This window comes from Gallinula chloropus (assembly GCF_964237585.1).
Source record: "Gallinula chloropus genome assembly, chromosome: 14".
NCBI classification, from domain to species: Eukaryota; Metazoa; Chordata; class Aves; order Gruiformes; family Rallidae; genus Gallinula; species Gallinula chloropus.
This window is the reverse complement of record NC_140099.1, coordinates 12,167,245-12,184,778: the sequence shown is the minus strand read 5'-3', so window position 1 is coordinate 12,184,778 and position 17,534 is coordinate 12,167,245. Positions and strand designations below refer to the sequence as shown.

The following is a 17,534-nucleotide window of genomic DNA, read 5'->3' as shown; positions in this document are numbered from 1 at the left end:
CTGGTACCTAAACTAGACGCTTATTTCTTATTCAACAACACACTTAACAGCACACAATTATTCTATGTCAAAGTTCTTTTGGTACACAAGTCAGTAACATTAAAAGATGAACAGCCAATTGACATAATCTTAACAACAGATTATTTGCTATACTGCATCATCTTTTATACTTGCCACGACTAGAAGGCGTTCTGGCACTCTCTGTCTCATAGAAGCTTTGTTCAGATGACGCTCCAGCGGATAAAGACTCTTTTCTTAAATAACGTTTTAACTCCATCTGAATCCGATACTCATCTTCCTGTTGCATTGGCCGGTTCTTCCTATCTTTATTTGACAATTCTATCCTGCTTAGGCTCTCTGAATTAAAAAAAAAGGACAGAAAGCCCACTGTAATTTCTTTACCAGTATCCTAAAGAAAATTCAAAAATTAATCTGAAAATTTATCAGCTGTTGTGTATATGTATTCATCTGTGTATATATATGCACACACCTGCTGTGTATCAGATGCATACATATACACACACATTTCATTGTTTTGGAGATTTTACTTTTCCAAAACAGCGTACTCTCTCCCTAGCACTCATTAATTTCAAGCTTGAAAGAAATATTAAGGTCACATATGCAAAAGTGTTCACACAGAACATCAGTGTATATTTCTCTTCTTGGTCAGCTTTAGAGACTAAGGACATAATCACTCAAAGGTTTTACTGTTAAGGAATCATTAAAATTTCACGTTTGAAGATGACACATATGGGATGCTTTTCCAGCTAACCAAAACTAATGAGCAAGTCTAGTACAATGGATGTATCACTATTACTAGAAGAATATTAAGCATCTATCCAGAACAGATCTTTTCAAAGGGAAGACTAACTATCCTAATAATAAATGCTGTTACATTATGTAGACGGGGGTGGGTGTGTGTGTAAAGGAACAAACCTATACACCCTCATCCTGCTAGCACAGTAGCCTAAATACTGCTGCTGTTATATAGAAAATACGGACAAACTCAGCTATTGCCTGTTCTATATTTTCTGTGTCTGTCACTAAAGCATGGGATAGAGAAAGAAACAAGACTAGCAAACCACTCATGAAACAGAACCTACAAGAACCAAAATTCTTCTGGGCTCTCGATTTTCTTTGCCTAGTGTTTCTGCAACTCTTACCCTATTATATAGTCATTTGTCCAGCCTGATTTGTTACCTGTGTTTTCACTACCAGCAGGTATTATTGGCAAATGAAGCCAATAATTTATCATAGTCCCACTCAAAGTGGCTACAAAAATGTTGTTAATATTAGATGGAAATTAATAATTTACTGACACAATTATTTTTTGAGCTGAGGAAACGTTGTTTGTCCTGCAAAGGTTTTCTGTCCACCATAATACATATTTAGCATTTGCATAATGTTCACTTGCCTGGTCCAGCAATAGCTGCTACCATGTCCAACAGGAGGTGGACCTGCCTTGGTGACAGAAATAGATGCACAGAGTCAATTTGTCCATCTACATCCAACTAAAAAAGAAAAAAAAAATCAACACTTAATGATTCTTTTTCTTTAGAAGTCGTGAATCAACTACTTTGATAATAGACTCTGAAGTTGTAAAGGCTACAGCCACTCCAGCAGTACCTTGATCTTCTATACAACAGCTAGAAATTTAATTGTATATTGCTCCCAGTCTGTTGCTTAGCAGAATACATGCAGGTTTGCCACTGACAGTATATTAGCTTAAATTCAACCGCTATCGCCTAGTAGGAAAATTAAAGAAAATCATTAACCTATTGCTTTGCTTCCTTAATAATAAACAATATGAATTTAGTACTGCGTACTAATTATAAAGCACTGAAGTCAGCACCTTCTGAGATAGACTTTAAAATCTCTAAAGGCTCTTTTCAGGACTTTTCTTTAGTATGCAGGGACAGCCTCTCAATTCCATTCCCCATTCCCCCAGCATTGCTCAAGGTGGTGAGGAGGAAGAGGAATTGGGAATTAATAAGTGAAGTTGAGTCTGGGAAGAAAAAAAAAAAATCAGTGAAGAAACAGCAGTTTAGTTTGTGTCACATCCTTCAACTTCATTCTAATTGGCAGTTAATTGAATTAGTTCTCCTCAAGTTGAGCCTGTTGTGCCTGCAACAGTAACTGCTAAGTGATCTCTATATCAGTCCATGAGCTTCTTCACATTCTCTCCCCCGTCCTGTTAAAAACTGTAAGTGAGAGCAGCCAGATTGGTGTATGACAGATAGCCAAGGTCAATCCATCACAATTGGAAGGGAGGGGGGAATAAATAAATAAAACAGACATGCAGTGGAATGCAGTTACATGAAAATATACTTCTGTTTGTAAAGACCTTAAAGGAATATTTACCTATGCAAAGAAAATAAATGCTGCATTAGGTTTGTATATGGTTTCCTATTATTTTTTCTATCCTTTGGAAAGAGTTGAAAGAAAATTAAATTATTGGAATATGCCATAACTGACATGAGCTTAGATAGTATATTTTGTAGTTTACATGCTTGAAACTCCTAATCAAAGGTATTCTAACAATTTGGTCCACAGAGCAAAAAAAAAAAGATACCCTAGACTAGGCTGAACAATGCACTGCATTTTTGCTCTTTCCAGCCTGCATGAATGCTATGTGGTAAATCCAAAATCAGGTCCTTTAATTTTGTCATGTAGTATTACATCCATTCACTAGTTTAGATGTTGCTGTAATTTAAACACACCAAATGTGTTTTGCCTGTACTCAAGCCCAACTTACAGAGACTGCTGTTCTGCATTCCATTATATTTGACATCTGTAAAACAAACATTATTCTCAACTCTGACCTTGATGTTTTTCTTCTAACCTTAAACTACAGCTAATACAAACAATAAATATTTTTTATTTTTAGAAGCATTTAGGCATCCATTAATTTAAAAGCGTTGGCTGCTTTAGCTACTCATACTTTTGAAATAGCTAGCATTATTCTATTTCATACCAAACAAAATTGTTCCACTTTTCAAGGACTTCACTGAATAAACAAGTTCTAAAGGATTAACTAGAAATTGCTGTAGATAAACCTTCAACTGCAGTCAAAACTTTTTGTGGGGTATAGTGCACTACTCAAGACAGGTCAACAGCCAGTTTTAAAATTGGAGTGTTGTGGGTTTGTGTGGCAAGGTTGGCAGGGGGTGGGGAGGGAAACTGCGGGGGTGGCTTCTGCAAGAAGCAGCTGGAAGCTTTCTGTATGCCCAGAGTAAATACCAGCTGGGCTCAAGGCCGGACCTGCTGCTGACCAAGGCCGAGCCAATCAGCACAGTCATAGCACCTCTCTGATAACATATTAAGAAGGTGAATATATTTATACAAGTTTAACTGTGAGTATGTAAGTAAAAAGGGCTGTATTTTCAACTGCTTTGCTTCCTGTATCTTTATGTAAGAGTCAAACAAAATATTATTTAACTCAAAGCATTTAAATATGGCATTGTTACTTTGTTTACTATAAATTTTAATGTAAAGATTCCGAAGGAGTTAGTTTTATAATGCTGCAACCTAATTAATGATTTAAGGTTTACATTTAATTGTTGAAGTAAATTATACCCTTTAAAAACCAAAGTGATTTTAATCAACCAGTGAAACATTCCACACATACATAGGCAAAGTCAGTCACAGTGCGACAAGAGAAAAGGATAAATGAATAGTTTCATGAAAAGAAAACATCATCATCATGATTTAGCCCAACACAATACATTCAGACTCCTCTAACAGATTTCAGCATGCCATTTACTTGTCTGCCCACTGTAAAAATGTCTTATTGAACATAGATACTGGGTTTGGATGAAGATAAAAGAAATCTAAGGGGATTCTGTCCCCTTGAAAATCTCACCGTTTTGTATGCAGCTGAAAACATAAAATCCAACATAACTAATTTAAAGAGGAAGAAAGCATGACTAACCTTAGCTCCAGGAAGTACTTCATTTTGCTTTAATGTTAGGCTCAGTTCCATTCTACCAATCAGCTTACTGATCTGTACAGGGTCAGAAGGAGTAATTTCTGGCAAGGTTCTTGTTAATTGAGGATGTGGCTCATAAATAATTTTTGGATTCCAGCTAGGTGAAAGCTTTGGTTCGGTTGCCTCAAAATGATAGAGAAAGGAATAAGAATGTATCCCATTTCTTATAAAAAAGAAAAACAAAACAAGCATTTCAAATAAATGATCATTTCTGTGATAAGATTAACACAAATATGAGTTTGGCAGTGGCATTAAAAGCATGTATTGATAACCATAAAGGAAACAAGGCATGCACAAGTTGAAACATAAGGCCTTCACAAAAAAGTAGAGGAAGTTTCTACAGAATAGTAAATTGTGGAGGATTTCTACACATTAAGTTGGAACAAGATTCCAGCATAATACACCCAAAATTTTACTGAGTCTTCCTTACCCCTCTTCAAAATCAACAGCAAGTGATTATGAAACTTACCAAAACACTTATTCAAGTAAATTATATTGCTCAGAATGAGTCTAACAATACATTCCATCCTTACATTTATATATAACGTATTTAGTTTTACCAGCTGTGTAGCTGAACACACTGGGGAAGACTTTGCTGATGCAGGAAACTCATCCCAGAAGAAAGAGACGCCTGAGAGCTGCAGCAACTTATGAGCAAAAGCTGTGGGCTGATGTACATTAATTCCAGCGCACTCATCTGCTGTTTCATCACAGTACATGGTTCTGGGAAACAAAAGCAAGGAAATAAATATGGTAGGTGTATGCAAAAATTGTTACCTGCTCTCACTCTTTATATCATTTACAAAGCCATTGAGTGTCCTAAAAGGAAAAACCACCACTCACTGGGAATGTGTGGAAAACTTAAATTTTGTACAGGACACCACAGGACAACAGTGACAGGCTTCCAGAGTTAATATATCCTAATGTATTACCCCGGTACTTATATCTACTCTGACCAAAGTGAAGGAGGCCACCCAACACTTCTACACACACTTCCCTTAGGACACACACAATTCTTGCTTCAAAAATCTGGAACTTGTTTTTTTAAATGTGCTTTCTAACATTCTTACATTTTCTATAAGTACTACATGAAGGTAACATCTGGTGTCAAAATGAAATTTGAAAATTGAGAAAATGGGTTCTAGCCCTGTAAAATTCCTGTGAAATTAAGTTTCTCACATTACAACATCAGAATGTGCATATGAAGCCCAAGGGCAGCCTTGGCTGCAGTGACCATGAAATGGTGCAGTTCAAGATCCTCAGGGCAGTGAGGAAGGCACAAAGCAAGCTCACTACCCTGAACTTTAGGAGAGCAGACTTGGGTCTCTTCAGTGATCTCCTCGGTAGAGTACCATGGGACAAAGCCCTGGAGGGAAGAGGAGCCCAAGAATCACCTCCAAGCTCAGGAGCTATGTATCCCAGAAAAGACGAAGTCAGGCAAAAACACCAGGAGGCTTACATGGATGAACATGTTGCTCCTGGACAGGATACATCAGTGTACTAAGAAAGTGTATGCATAGGTAAAATACACTCAACAGGAAAACGGTAGTAAGTGTCTTCGGAAAAAAGAAAATAGAGGTTTAAAAAAAGTACCCTTTTACCTTTCAATTCTGATTTCAAGTGCAGTTCCACTTTTAGAGTTTTCTGGCACATGTTCTATTCGCAACACAGTATCTAAAAAGGTAACTTTCACTCTTCTTAGAACTTAAAATGAGAAAACAAGAAGGTATCATGTAAGCATTTAAGTCAAGCTACTCAAAGACTTTCATAACCAACTTCAAACTCTCATTTTGGTTAAGTTTTCAATTTTTATTTCAGTGGACATAATCTACTGAGTTTAATAATGTAACAAGACACCCAGTAACAATGCAAACTCCAACTAAGTGTCTAATAAGCATAACCATACCAAGCGATGGACCTTTGATGCACATATCTGAGCAAGTGACAACTCAGATAAAGTTGTCTGGCTCTGTGTGGATCATCCTCAAAGAAAACACCTGCTTCATTGCGCAATGTCTCTAGTCCTAAACATTGCTAGAGCACCACACTACTTTGGCTAACTACTTCTATTTCTAGAGCTGATTGTAAACATTTCCCATAGCTCAGACATTTCAGCATAAGGTTCTCCACAATACAATGTGGTTGTAAGGCCTTAATTTCTTCAACTTAGAGAACAAACAAAAATACCTGAGTTTCTAAAGTACTTCTAACAACATGGTGCGATTATTAAGATACATATGTCATAACAGGTCAGCTCTGTGCAAAAACAGCCAAAAAGCCATTCTCTGTTTCTCCCTCAACAGCATCACCACTAACAATCATAAATCTGTGTGAACTAAATTGGAACCTCCAAAACTAAGGCATCTCACCAATCACTCGAACAAGATTTAGCTGGATTCCTTCTGGTGTAAAGAAGCACCTGGAGTAGGGTTCATTCTGTCCACTGATGGAAAGTACACACATGCTTTAGTACCTTAATGTGAGGTGTATGTTCCCCACCCCACTTCAAAAACAGGATTAGTGGTCCTGGTGTCCTGTTTAAATGTTATGGTAGCAAGTAAAAGTTTGAGAGACAAGTTACGGCAGATGAGATGCCACTTTGTAAAACTGAGACAACAAACTCGTTTTATCTCAGATCTTCATCCAAATCTCAATAATTAATTCATACCTGTTTCAATAGTTTCTGCAAATTTCTCAAGTCCTTCAAAAGGTTGGGACCCTTCTCCTTGTTCATCTGTCAATTTCTGGCTAAGACATTCCTTTGCAAGCTGCATACTACTGGTCATAAAACTTGACAAATACATAGGCTCAGACCCAGATGCTGTGGAACAAAATAATATAATAAATTTGACTCTGAACATTTTGAGACAATAAAAAAACCCTAAATGATGCATTTGGCACATCCAAAAAAGACTTTAAACAGCTTAGAAAAGTCACACAAATCTAGTTATAATCTCTGTTTTACTCTTCACTACTACAAATTTACTACACTATTTAGATTGAATTGGTAAGAGTCTGGTATTTGAAAACTCAGAGCCAAGACGAAATTAGGATTTAGTCTAACCAATGTTCAGTGCTGGTTTAAGTGAGTAATCTTCAAGTACCTTTATTATATTGCTATGACTTTGCATGTATAACTGACAAAATGAAATCAAGGAGAAAAAAAAAAGATAAATCTTTTATTAAGAATTACTTTAAAGTTTCCTCTTTCATTTGAAACATAGCCTAGATGGGGAAAGACTAAATAAGGTTTAAGATGTTACCTTACCATATTAGAACATGTATTAATTGCCTGACAGAACCCAACACGAGAAAATAAAATCCAAGAGCACAGAACCTATGAAGCTGAACAAGTTTTTTAGCAGCCAGATTAACTTCTTGACAGTGAGTTCCTATCAAGTAATGTGAAGCCCATCATAAGCAAATACTCTAAAACTAGATTAGAAAAGTTAACTGACTTCATCTGTAACACTCTAGTACAGAGAAACAAAAGTAAAACTAACTCAAATACAAACATGAAAAATAAAACAGGCAAAACATTCCAGTTCAGCATTCAAGCCTGGAAATATTCAAATGGCTACAGAAGTGTGATAAAAACAACATCATGGGTTTTTCCTACTGTGCTACAAAGCTCAATGCTTTGTAATCAAAGAGAACTTTGTAGATGCAACTGAATAAATAAAGCTTCCTCCTAATACTACCATTATTTCAAAGCAATAGCCTTACATCAGAAAGATAGCTCTTAGATACAGTTAAATAAGAATGAAGTACAGAGCATATATATAAGCAAGTTACATAAGGTAACTTGCAAATTATGTTAAAAGGGGGTTTATGCATTTTTTCCTTTTTCTTTATGATTTGTTTAAAAAAAACTTTCTTCCATCTTCTCTATATTATAAAAACAAAAAAAAATTAAAATTCTTCAGACATTCATTCAAAGTTTTACACACACTATACCACCACATAACAGAATTTATGGATGATTCTGAAACTTAATCACCTAGGGCAGCCTGAACTAAATTCATGTGTGCACTGACAAGCTAGAAGAGCTCAGTCAATCCTCTCATATCTTATAATAAAAGGTAGTAAGTATTTAGGGGAAGTTAAAAGTCATTATTTCAGACTGTAATAGCAGTTAAAATGTATTTATTGCTCTCCAAATAGACAAGATACATCTTATATCCTGAAGAAAGACAGAAACTTACTGAATCCCTCTCAGTCTTCCACTACTGCTTTATCTTGCTGTCACTATTAGCCAGTCACTAATGCTGACTAACAGCACTTGGCATAAAAACAGGTAAAGAATCTCCTTTCTGGAAATTAAAAAAATAAGCATACCAAGCCTTGGTCTTGGCCTGAAGACCATCTCCAATCCTTTTACTTCTAACGCACAGTTATCCTGTAGCAATGACCCCCACGGAACAGATAAAGAAATTGATTGGATAAATCCATCTGTGACTTCCAGAGGTGCATCTGCAGACTCCAGGATCTCATTAAGACACTAGAAGACGACAGTAAAATAAAAAGTAATAATAATCACATCCATAATTTTTATTATAACAAATAAAACATATCGAGACTAACAGAAAATAACTTAGAGAATAAACTGGCCACTTTCAATTATTTTGATTCCATCACAATATGTTTCACACATTAATGACTCTAACAGAGATTTCTCTATGGTACCTGTATGACCTGTGTTTTTGCACTATACCAATAATTCTATCTTAATGTTACAAATACTGAGTACTGACACAAGTTAATCTATTCTTTCTCTGGCAAAAAATGAAGAAAGCTGAAAACAGGATCATATTAAAATCCAAGTACCACCTGCTTTCTGTGGCAGGAGTGTTTCATCAACATGCAATTTCAATATAATGTTCATCTTACCTTTCTCTGTGACACTGGAACCAAATAATCATCTCTTCCTGCATGATATACTTGCTGTTTCTAAATCATACTTTAACATGTTCACCTTTCAGCACTAATTTAACAATTGATGCTCAGTGGACCAACTACTACCCTACAGAAACTGTTGTGCTAATCCAGTCTTTTGTAGGGACATTAAAAACAAAGCTACCACCAAGTCATCCTTGATACAAAGTGAAATCGATGATAAAAACATCAGCTCTAAATAAGTAAATTAGCCTAAAAGTTTTCGACAATCCTCAGAAAACACTCACTTGTTGCACTATAAAGCTTTCATTGCATGGGCTCCTGAGAGCCTGTCTTCAAAGGACACATTCTTCACATTGTAAAAATATGTAGATAGCTATTTGTGCCCCAATTAATAAAATTAGTTAAAACTGAAACCATTTTACAAGAGCTACTTAGGCTGCTTTAATAAAAGCCATCTCAATCACAAAGTTTAGTGAATGAAACTAAAGACTACTAAAGACTGTGGTTTTAATACTACAACACAATATTCAACTGGCAAAAAAAGTGTGATTTTGACCTTCCTGCGTTGAACAAGGCCAACGATTTTAGCTGAGAAAATATGTAAGTTTGATATCAAAAGTTTCTGGGTTTCTTTAAATGAAAATTTTAAAGTTGCTTTTTATTTTAATTAATTTTATTTAAAATTATTCTAAAAGTCTTCAAAAAATGACATTTTTCATTCCTATGCCTCCAGGTGCAGTATTCCCATCCTGTTAACTTGTTGCTCTGATCTTAATTTCGCCTTTAGAAATTTGTTTCCTCCCACATTCAGAATTTCTAGTTTCTGTTCCAAAGTCCATTCAAGCAGCAGGAAACAGACACCAACTTTAAAGAAAGAACCTGAAACAGTTCTATCAGGAAATATAAGAGTCAAATAATCGACTACGATTCATTGACATTCAAAATTTTTAATTAACTTTAAGAATTTTAAACGCAGCAATACTGTAAGGCAAAAATAATTTTTTGGCATGAAAACCATACTTGAAAATGCCACAAATTCATTTAAATTGCTTGAACTATTACAAAATAATTTGCTATCATGAGAAGTAAGCTTGTTACCAAAAGCTATGGTGAATAAATCTGATCTCAGATGTCTTTTTTGCTACCAGTGTACACGACAAAAAAACCAGTTAATTTTAATAATTTTCTGTTTCAACGTAATAAGGAAGATATTATGTAAAAGCTAAAAAACACCCAACTATTTTTATACCTCAAGTGCTTCAGAAACAAGCCAGTTGTTTCTAGAAAGCAGCAATTAGAGCATTTGAAGTGAAATTTTAAAACTGAAGTACAGCATTCAAATCAAGGCTTGTTTTCAACTGGAAGTCTCCAGCTGGAATCGAAGTAAATCTAGTAATGAAAGTACTATTTGATAAATCATGGGTTACATTTTGATATTTCTAGTCAATCATGATCCCAAAAGTTCACAGTTTTACACTAATAGCCACAGGTATTCCTACATATCCCTAAAATATAAAACCACATAGAACATTGGAGAACACACCTACAGCGTTAAGATGAACAGAAATATCCACCAACAATGCATAAGACAGTGTGTAAAAATACAGTCGCTCTGGTGATTCATAGAGCACAAGCTTACAATGACTGGAGGGGGAGGAAGAACTGTAGTACTTCCGCGACATCTGCTTTTGCAATCTGTCACACACGAGAAAGTCACGTGCAGAGAACCTCAAACATGGCATTGTTTACAAGCCAAGAAGAAAAATGTTGGTCTACAAACGGGGAAGATAACTTAAGCATTGTTATATATACTTATACACCTTCAATCACTGTGTATACATAATTAACTGTTCATTTATCACTGGTCCGTAACTGCTACTGCTTCAGAGTATTTACATTTTAAATAGTCACTTTGATCACTGACGATTGCTGTGATACCCACTAGAGGGCATAATAATTCAATTAAAGCGAGACAGCCTTAGTGCCTGCCACAGAAAACAAGCTGCCAACACAGCCAGGGAGGGGAAAAAACAAAACAAAACAAAGCTAACAACAACCAAACAAACAAGCAAACACCGAAAAAACCACACTAAAACAGCGGTAATATTGAGCGTTTCTGCAAACATCTGACTCACGCCACTTCCAAACACGTTTCCACACGAGCAACTGGAAAAGCATTATTTGAAAACATCAAATACTCCTAAGTACTTAAAAATCTACCCAATATGGTTTAATGACAAAACACAGTGTAGTAAAAAGCGTGTTTTGAAAGTACTTTGTAAAGCAGTATGCCCGTGTGCCTGTTTTATTATCTGGAAGTCAAGGACTGACGCACAGCAGTGCTTCAGGCTCCTCATGACCGTCACTTGACCGGCAGGTAGAATTCAGTAACATTGGTAATTAACCCAAGACACTTTACAAAACATTACAAACACGGACCCAGCCGTTCGCATCCCAACAGCAGGCTGGCAGCACGCATACGGGTGTGTATGTAGCCACACACATGCCACGACTGAGGAAAAGCTTCGGCTGGTTCAAGGCGCTCCAGCACACCTGCTCAGCAAACTCCTGCTGAAACAGCTTTCCATTTGTCAACAAGTACCATCGCAAGACGAGGGGGCAGATTTTAGAGATCTACAAGGATTAAACTCAGCGTAACACCGTCGCTAAGAACTAAGATGCCTCCAAGATGAAGACTAAGCACAGGTAGAACAGGGATTACTGTAGGTTGTTATCATCTCTCAGCAAACATGCACCTCAGTAAGTACAGCTGCAATTTGAAGTAGTTTGGGCTACAGCAGCTCCTTCTCTCTGAAATACCAGTAGCTATTGCCTTCTTTTAGATTTTGTTCCCCTTCTCATAATTAAAAATAACAAGACCAAAGCTTGGTTAAGACGATATATCCATAATAAATGCCTAGATTTTATATTTTTTTCAAGTGCTCACACACCAGAGGTGGGTTCCCTGGATGAAACGCTAATTATGGCTGTAGCTTTTTAAAGGAGGATGGGTGCTTAAAATAAAGCGGGTGACAGCCGGGGGCAGGGAATCAGCTGGTCCCTCAGACGCAGCAGGAGCCGACGGGGCAAAGCGCCGGCATTTCTTACCCACTTATCCAGAGGGACCTGCGTCAAGGAGCCGGTGCCCTGATAGAGATCCAAGCTGAGCTGCTCCAGGCTGAGCTTCTCCTGCAAGAAGTGGCCCAGGTACCTCTGCAGCAGGTACCTGCAGGCCCTCTTCTTTATGGACTCCGAGAAAGGCCACGGCATGGCGGCTGCGCGCCGAGGGCCGCAGGGGCAGGCGGCGGGACGGGGTCGGCCCCTCCGGCGGGCGGAGAGAAGGGAGGCAAGAGGGAAGCGAGCGGGATCCGCCGGGCCCTGCCTCGCTCCTCAGCTACCGCAGGGGCTTCCCACTGCCAGGCGTCGCCCTCGCCGCCCCTCACACTGCCGGCGGGGCGGCACTGCCTCCCCTCAGGGCGAAGAGGTGCTGACAGGTAGCTCCATCCTCACTCAGACACCGTCGCCGCCATCTTCTCGGCGGCCCGCGAGCGCGGAGGGGGCCGCCGCAGCCGCGCTGCGGAACAGTGCGCGGAGCGAAGGAAGGGGCCGGCGAGCGGGCGGGCACCCCCGCGGCAGCTCCCCGGCGAGGCCGGCCGGGCCGATCCGGACTGTTTATCTCCTTCCTACCCGCGCGCGCCCCCCCGCCACCGAACGCCGTCACCGGCACCGTGACGTCCGCGCGGAAGTGGCGTCGCTGCGCGGAGGAGGCGGGGGCGGAAGCGGGCGGCGCGGGAGGGGGCGGTGTCGCGCCAGAGCGGCCTCTGCTGCTGGGCGGCGCCGGGGGCGCTCGGGCCGCAGACCTTGGGTGGCCGTGGGGGGGCCGCCTCTTTAGCCAACGGCCCCGGGGCAAACAGCAGGGCGGGTCGCTCTCCGCCGGCAGGGCGGAGCGGAAGGTACCGTTGTGTCCGGAGCCGTTTGGGGTCGGGCGGCGGGGCTTCGGCTGCCCGCCGCCGGGACTGGTACGTGGGCTCCCGGGGCGCGGCGCTGCCGGGGCGGGTAATGCCCGCGCTGCTCGGGGCAGCGGCGTGGGTGCGCGATGCGTGGCTGTTTTGCTGTGGTTAAATCGGAGTGATGCGCTGCGAATGGGAGGCTGCGCAGCCGGACAGCCAAGTCCCCTGCTGCCTGCCTTGGGTTTCTCTGGAGTTTGTGTGGCCGAGGCGCGCTGTGACCCGAGGGGGTGACTCTCACGCTGGGAATGGCTTGCGTGTCGCACGCCGGTTATCGCCAGCCCCCGGCGCGCAGCTACCAGAGCAGTCGGGGCAGGTCCCAAGGGGCTTGGGCAGGTTTCCCTGCGGGGGTAAGGCGCCTGAGAGGCAGATGCCAGAGCGTCTGTCGCTTTTCAGTCACAGTTGCTTACAAAGGCCAGCTATACGTGTCTCTGGCATGTATTGACAGCTGTGCATAAAAGCTTAACGGAAGAATTGTTCTTTAGTGACTGCAAACAAAAAGCTGCTCTCAGTAAGTCTTCATAGCCTCTGATGAACCCATCTACTTCACAGACTTAGAAGCCCCTAAATCCGCCAATAATAGAGTTTTATTTTCCACAGCTCTTGATTTCAGTTTTTCCAGGCATGGCTTGTCTTCCCACTGCATTCTGGATCAGCAAAGCACAGAATTAATTACTGCTGAATCATAACGGAGGCTTATACAACAGAATACGAGTTACTTGCATAAGAAGAGGCAACTTAAGTGATAATGAGTCTGCTTCTGTGTGCTGATGAGAACTTCTTAAGCAGTTCTCAGCATCTTGGCTTTTGAGTGCTCTGGACTGTCATCTCACGAGTTAGAGAAGTCACTGGGTCTCTTACTTTCCCTTTTTTTCTTTTGGCAATGTTAAATAAGTCTGCTTAAGATAGAACTGTTGTTTCATGGTGTTAATATGTATTGAGTGTAGTGTTATGCTAAATCTAAAGTGTATCTTTCCACATGCAGAATGGAGACTGATTGCAATCCTATGGAGTTGCCCAATAATACGGGGTTTGGGGAAGATTCCGATTATAAAGACTTTGAAGGAACAGATGTGAAAGATATGAGACTAGAAGCTGAAGCTGTTGTAAATGATGTTCTGTTCGCTGTCAGCAACATGTTTGTCTCAAAAAACCTTCCCTGTGCAGAGGATGTGGCATATATCAACGTGGAGACCAGGGAAAGGAACAGATACTGCCTGGAGCTCACTGAAGCAGGCCTCAGGGTAAACTTATTTCCTCGTAATTTCCTCTTTGTTTTGAACAATGATCGTGTTCAAAAGGTGCCTAGAAAACAGTGACCCCAAAAGAATATACCTATTCCTCTTGTACTTTTATGAAAGCCTATTCTACATGTTTTTCCTAGAAAATGGAACTTTTAACTAGTTACTTCCATCAAAGCAAGAGGGGAAGCCAGGCATTCATTTGAGAGACAATTTATGAAGACTGAAGCAGCAATTTGTTATAGGCAAAGTCTGTGGGTACCTTGTGTACGCAGTAATATAGCATGTATACAACTCCTTTTTGCACCATTTGTATTTTTAGTATAAACAGAAACTTTTTTTCCTAAGGTCACAACGATAGATGTTACCAATAAATAGATTTTGGATAAAAAGGTATTTTAAACTGTCTTAATACTGTATTACCACTAACCCCCATAGTGGAAAACACAGATTTAAATCCAGTATCTTTTATCTTCACATTACTGTACTGCCGTGACTGGCAAAGTTAAACGTTTTGGTATCTTTCCCATTGCAAGGTAATCCTAACCACAGTAATTTAACCAGTGATTTCTTTGTTGCAGGTAGTAGCTTATGATTTCGACCAGACTGATGACAGATTGCAAACTCCATACCATGAAACTGTCTACTCCTTATTGGACTCTCTCAGCCCAGCATACCGAGAGGTGTTTGGAAATGCATTACTACAGAGACTAGAAGCTTTGAAGAAAGATAGTCAGTCATGATTTACCCAGCAGTGAGGAAGGTTTAGTGCTGGAAGGAATTCTTAGTATGAAGCACTGAGATCTTTCTTACAAACATCTTAAGCTTTGTTTCTTGCATTAATATCTAACTCATGCTAGTGCTATGGTATAATGTTTTGCTACAGTGGATTTGCATATATCATAATGCTTTTAAAAGCCACTTTGATAAATTGTAACATTAATGAATTTGGTTTTCTTTTTTGTTGTAGGTGAGCAAGTAAGTTGCTTCTTACAACATTCAAAAATTTGGTCCCTTCAAAGTGTTATTATCTAAAAGTTTACAAATTGTAGAGACTGAATGTTTACATATACAAGTAGTAATTTTGTGTGTGCACTTACTGATAATTTTCATGTCTGCATTTTAATATAGAAATTAACTAATTGATCTACCCAATTAATGAGGGGAAATAATAATTGGGGAAACTACTGTTTTGCAAAGAACAGAATTTTAGCTTAATTTGCTGTACATAAATCTGAAAATTCTTAGCTTTGGTAACAGGAAATATACTTGAACAGTTGAGCGTTGCTTACGTACTGGCAGTATCTGAGTTAAAAACAAGGCTCAGTATTATTTGATCTGTCCTTGTCTATGTCAACCAGCAAACTCCAAATAAGTGAGATGTACTGATAATATATGAATGTATTGTCTGAACCACAAATGAGTTAAGCACAGAATTAATGGGCTACATTTCCTAAAAATGATGTTATATATGCTATATATATATGTATTCTATACTGTAACCAAGAGGCTTGGAAGACATTTTAGCCTGTTTACTATTCTGAATGTGTGTTTACATGATGTACAGGATATACTCAAAAGTATTTTTGCTTCAGCCTTTACTTTCTATGATACAGTACTTTGGTATTCCCGTTTTTCACATTTTCTCCCTCAATTGTACAGCATACTCTCTTAATGAGTACTAAGTAAGCACTGAAATGTTAATTGCATTGTATTGGTTCAAAACCAAAGGCTGCATGAAATTTGCTAATACAAACTGGAAGATATAACTTGTATTTTCTACTTAAAAAGTGGTACAAATCTCTTTATAAATCTGTTGTTCTGCTGTAACTTTTCAAGTAAGTACTGTATGGTAGACTTTTTAAAAATTACAGTTGGTTAGAAATACCAGTACTGTTAAACTAACATTCTGTGGCATTCATACTTTTTGTATTCTGGTATTATTCAGTATTTGTGCATCCTTCTTTAAATAATCCTGTTGTTATTCTGCCATGTTTTTGTGACAAGTACATGCAGTTGTTTTGTTGGAGCCACACTTAAGGGTACATCAGTTCTCATAAAGTCATAGATTCCAGTGACTTCCGTAGAGCTATATTGACTACTACCTGCTAAGGATTATTCATACTAATTGGTGAAGCCTGGTAGTTTTTATAATAGCTTTGGGGTAGTGATGTACAACTGCGACTGACAAGACCACTGCAGTTAGTGCTTCTGTTTTCCAGAGCTTAATTTCATGTTTATTATCTTTTTAGATTAAAACTTCTGATATTAATCCTATGTCCTCGGGTATGCTTTGATGCTCTAGAAATTGTTCATAGGCTCTTTTTTGCACACAGGTCTGTGGCACGTGGTTAGTCCTCTGTGAGGAGAATGTACTTTACCGAATTTATATTTGGATATTTTCCCTTGCAATTAATTTACTTCAACAATTAAAGCATTAAATAAACGTACTGGTGTGTTGTTTTCTTGTAGGGAGCTATGGGAAGTGGGGAGTGAATAACTAGTCATTGCCCTTGAAAAAATGTTAAACAGCAGATAGTTAACAAGGATTTGAAAATGTTTGGCTGCAAACTTGTATCAGCTGTAAACGTTGGTGAGTGGAAAGAGGGACTTGGAAATGAAGTGCTAAATACAGGAGGAAAATTGCCAAACTAAATGCTGTATTGCTAAGATTATAGGGTTTTGCTTTGTCATAGTGTGTGCTTATTATGACCCTAAGTTGAGAAATACTTTTGAAACAGGTGTTATGTAGGTGCTACCAGAAGAAACTGCTGTTGTTTCTGGCAACATACTGCAGCGTTAACTGAAAAATGGGACAGCTCTGTCATTTCACTCTCTGGGTTTATGGATACAAAGAAAATCCACTCCAGTCCCTCCACACGGGTGCAGCCAGGCAGCTGTATGGAGGGAGCTTCCAAAGGGGAATTTCAGTGGGTCGCCTCAGACCGTCAGTGGTTTTTGTTACCTGACCCCGCGGGTGCGTGCTGCTTGGCCTCATGTAGCTGTTACCTGTTACCTACAAACCCTGAAAGCCTTCCTGCTCCCTGCAAGCATACCTAGTAACCTCACTACAGCTATTTTAGCCCGGGCAGTGCTACATACATTTTCTCCTGTTTGGCGACAGGAATAAAGTCCCTAATTTATTGACTGCCGCTTTCCCTGTTTGTCCTAGGATGGGCTGAGTAGGTATAAAAAAAAGGGCCCACGTACACCCGGAGCGCCGGTTTGTACCGGACCAGCACTTACGAAGCGAACGGCCGAGAGCCGACAGGCCGCTGCGCCGCCCCGTGCCGGCTGCCTGAGGAAGGCCGCGCCGCCCGGCCCCGCCGCCCTCACTGCGCCGCCGCCGCTGGCCGCGCTGTCGCATAGCAACGGGCCGCGTCCCCGTGACAGGCTGTG

General features: G+C 39.7%; 2 protein-coding genes across 2 annotated transcripts in view; one reads left to right on the top strand and one right to left on the bottom strand.

Annotated features, from left to right (window-relative positions):
* ATG2B (autophagy related 2B) overlaps nt 1–12,346 on the bottom strand; it is a 42,583-nt gene extending 30,237 nt beyond the window's left edge. Inside the window, exons 1-8 of the mRNA XM_084270547.1 lie at nt 11,996–12,346; nt 8,327–8,489; nt 6,657–6,809; nt 5,590–5,692; nt 4,549–4,711; nt 3,932–4,111; nt 1,411–1,511; nt 175–353 (exon numbers count right to left, since the gene is read on the bottom strand). Of these exons, the coding sequence (XP_084126673.1) occupies nt 175–353; nt 1,411–1,511; nt 3,932–4,111; nt 4,549–4,711; nt 5,590–5,692; nt 6,657–6,809; nt 8,327–8,489; nt 11,996–12,157 (1,204 nt within the window). The 5' untranslated portion in view covers nt 12,158–12,346. The remainder of the gene's footprint in view (nt 1–174; nt 354–1,410; nt 1,512–3,931; nt 4,112–4,548; nt 4,712–5,589; nt 5,693–6,656; nt 6,810–8,326; nt 8,490–11,995) is intronic.
* Nucleotides 12,347–12,773: 427 nt separating this feature from the next.
* Nucleotides 12,774–14,984, top strand: GSKIP (GSK3B interacting protein). The gene is made up of 3 exons (XM_084270492.1): nt 12,774–12,906; nt 13,880–14,138; nt 14,717–14,984. The coding sequence occupies exons 2-3, from the start codon at nt 13,881–13,883 to the stop codon at nt 14,876–14,878; spliced, it is 420 nt and encodes a 139-aa protein (XP_084126618.1). The 5' UTR covers nt 12,774–12,906; nt 13,880; the 3' UTR covers nt 14,879–14,984.
* Nucleotides 14,985–17,534: the final 2,550 nt, after the last annotated feature.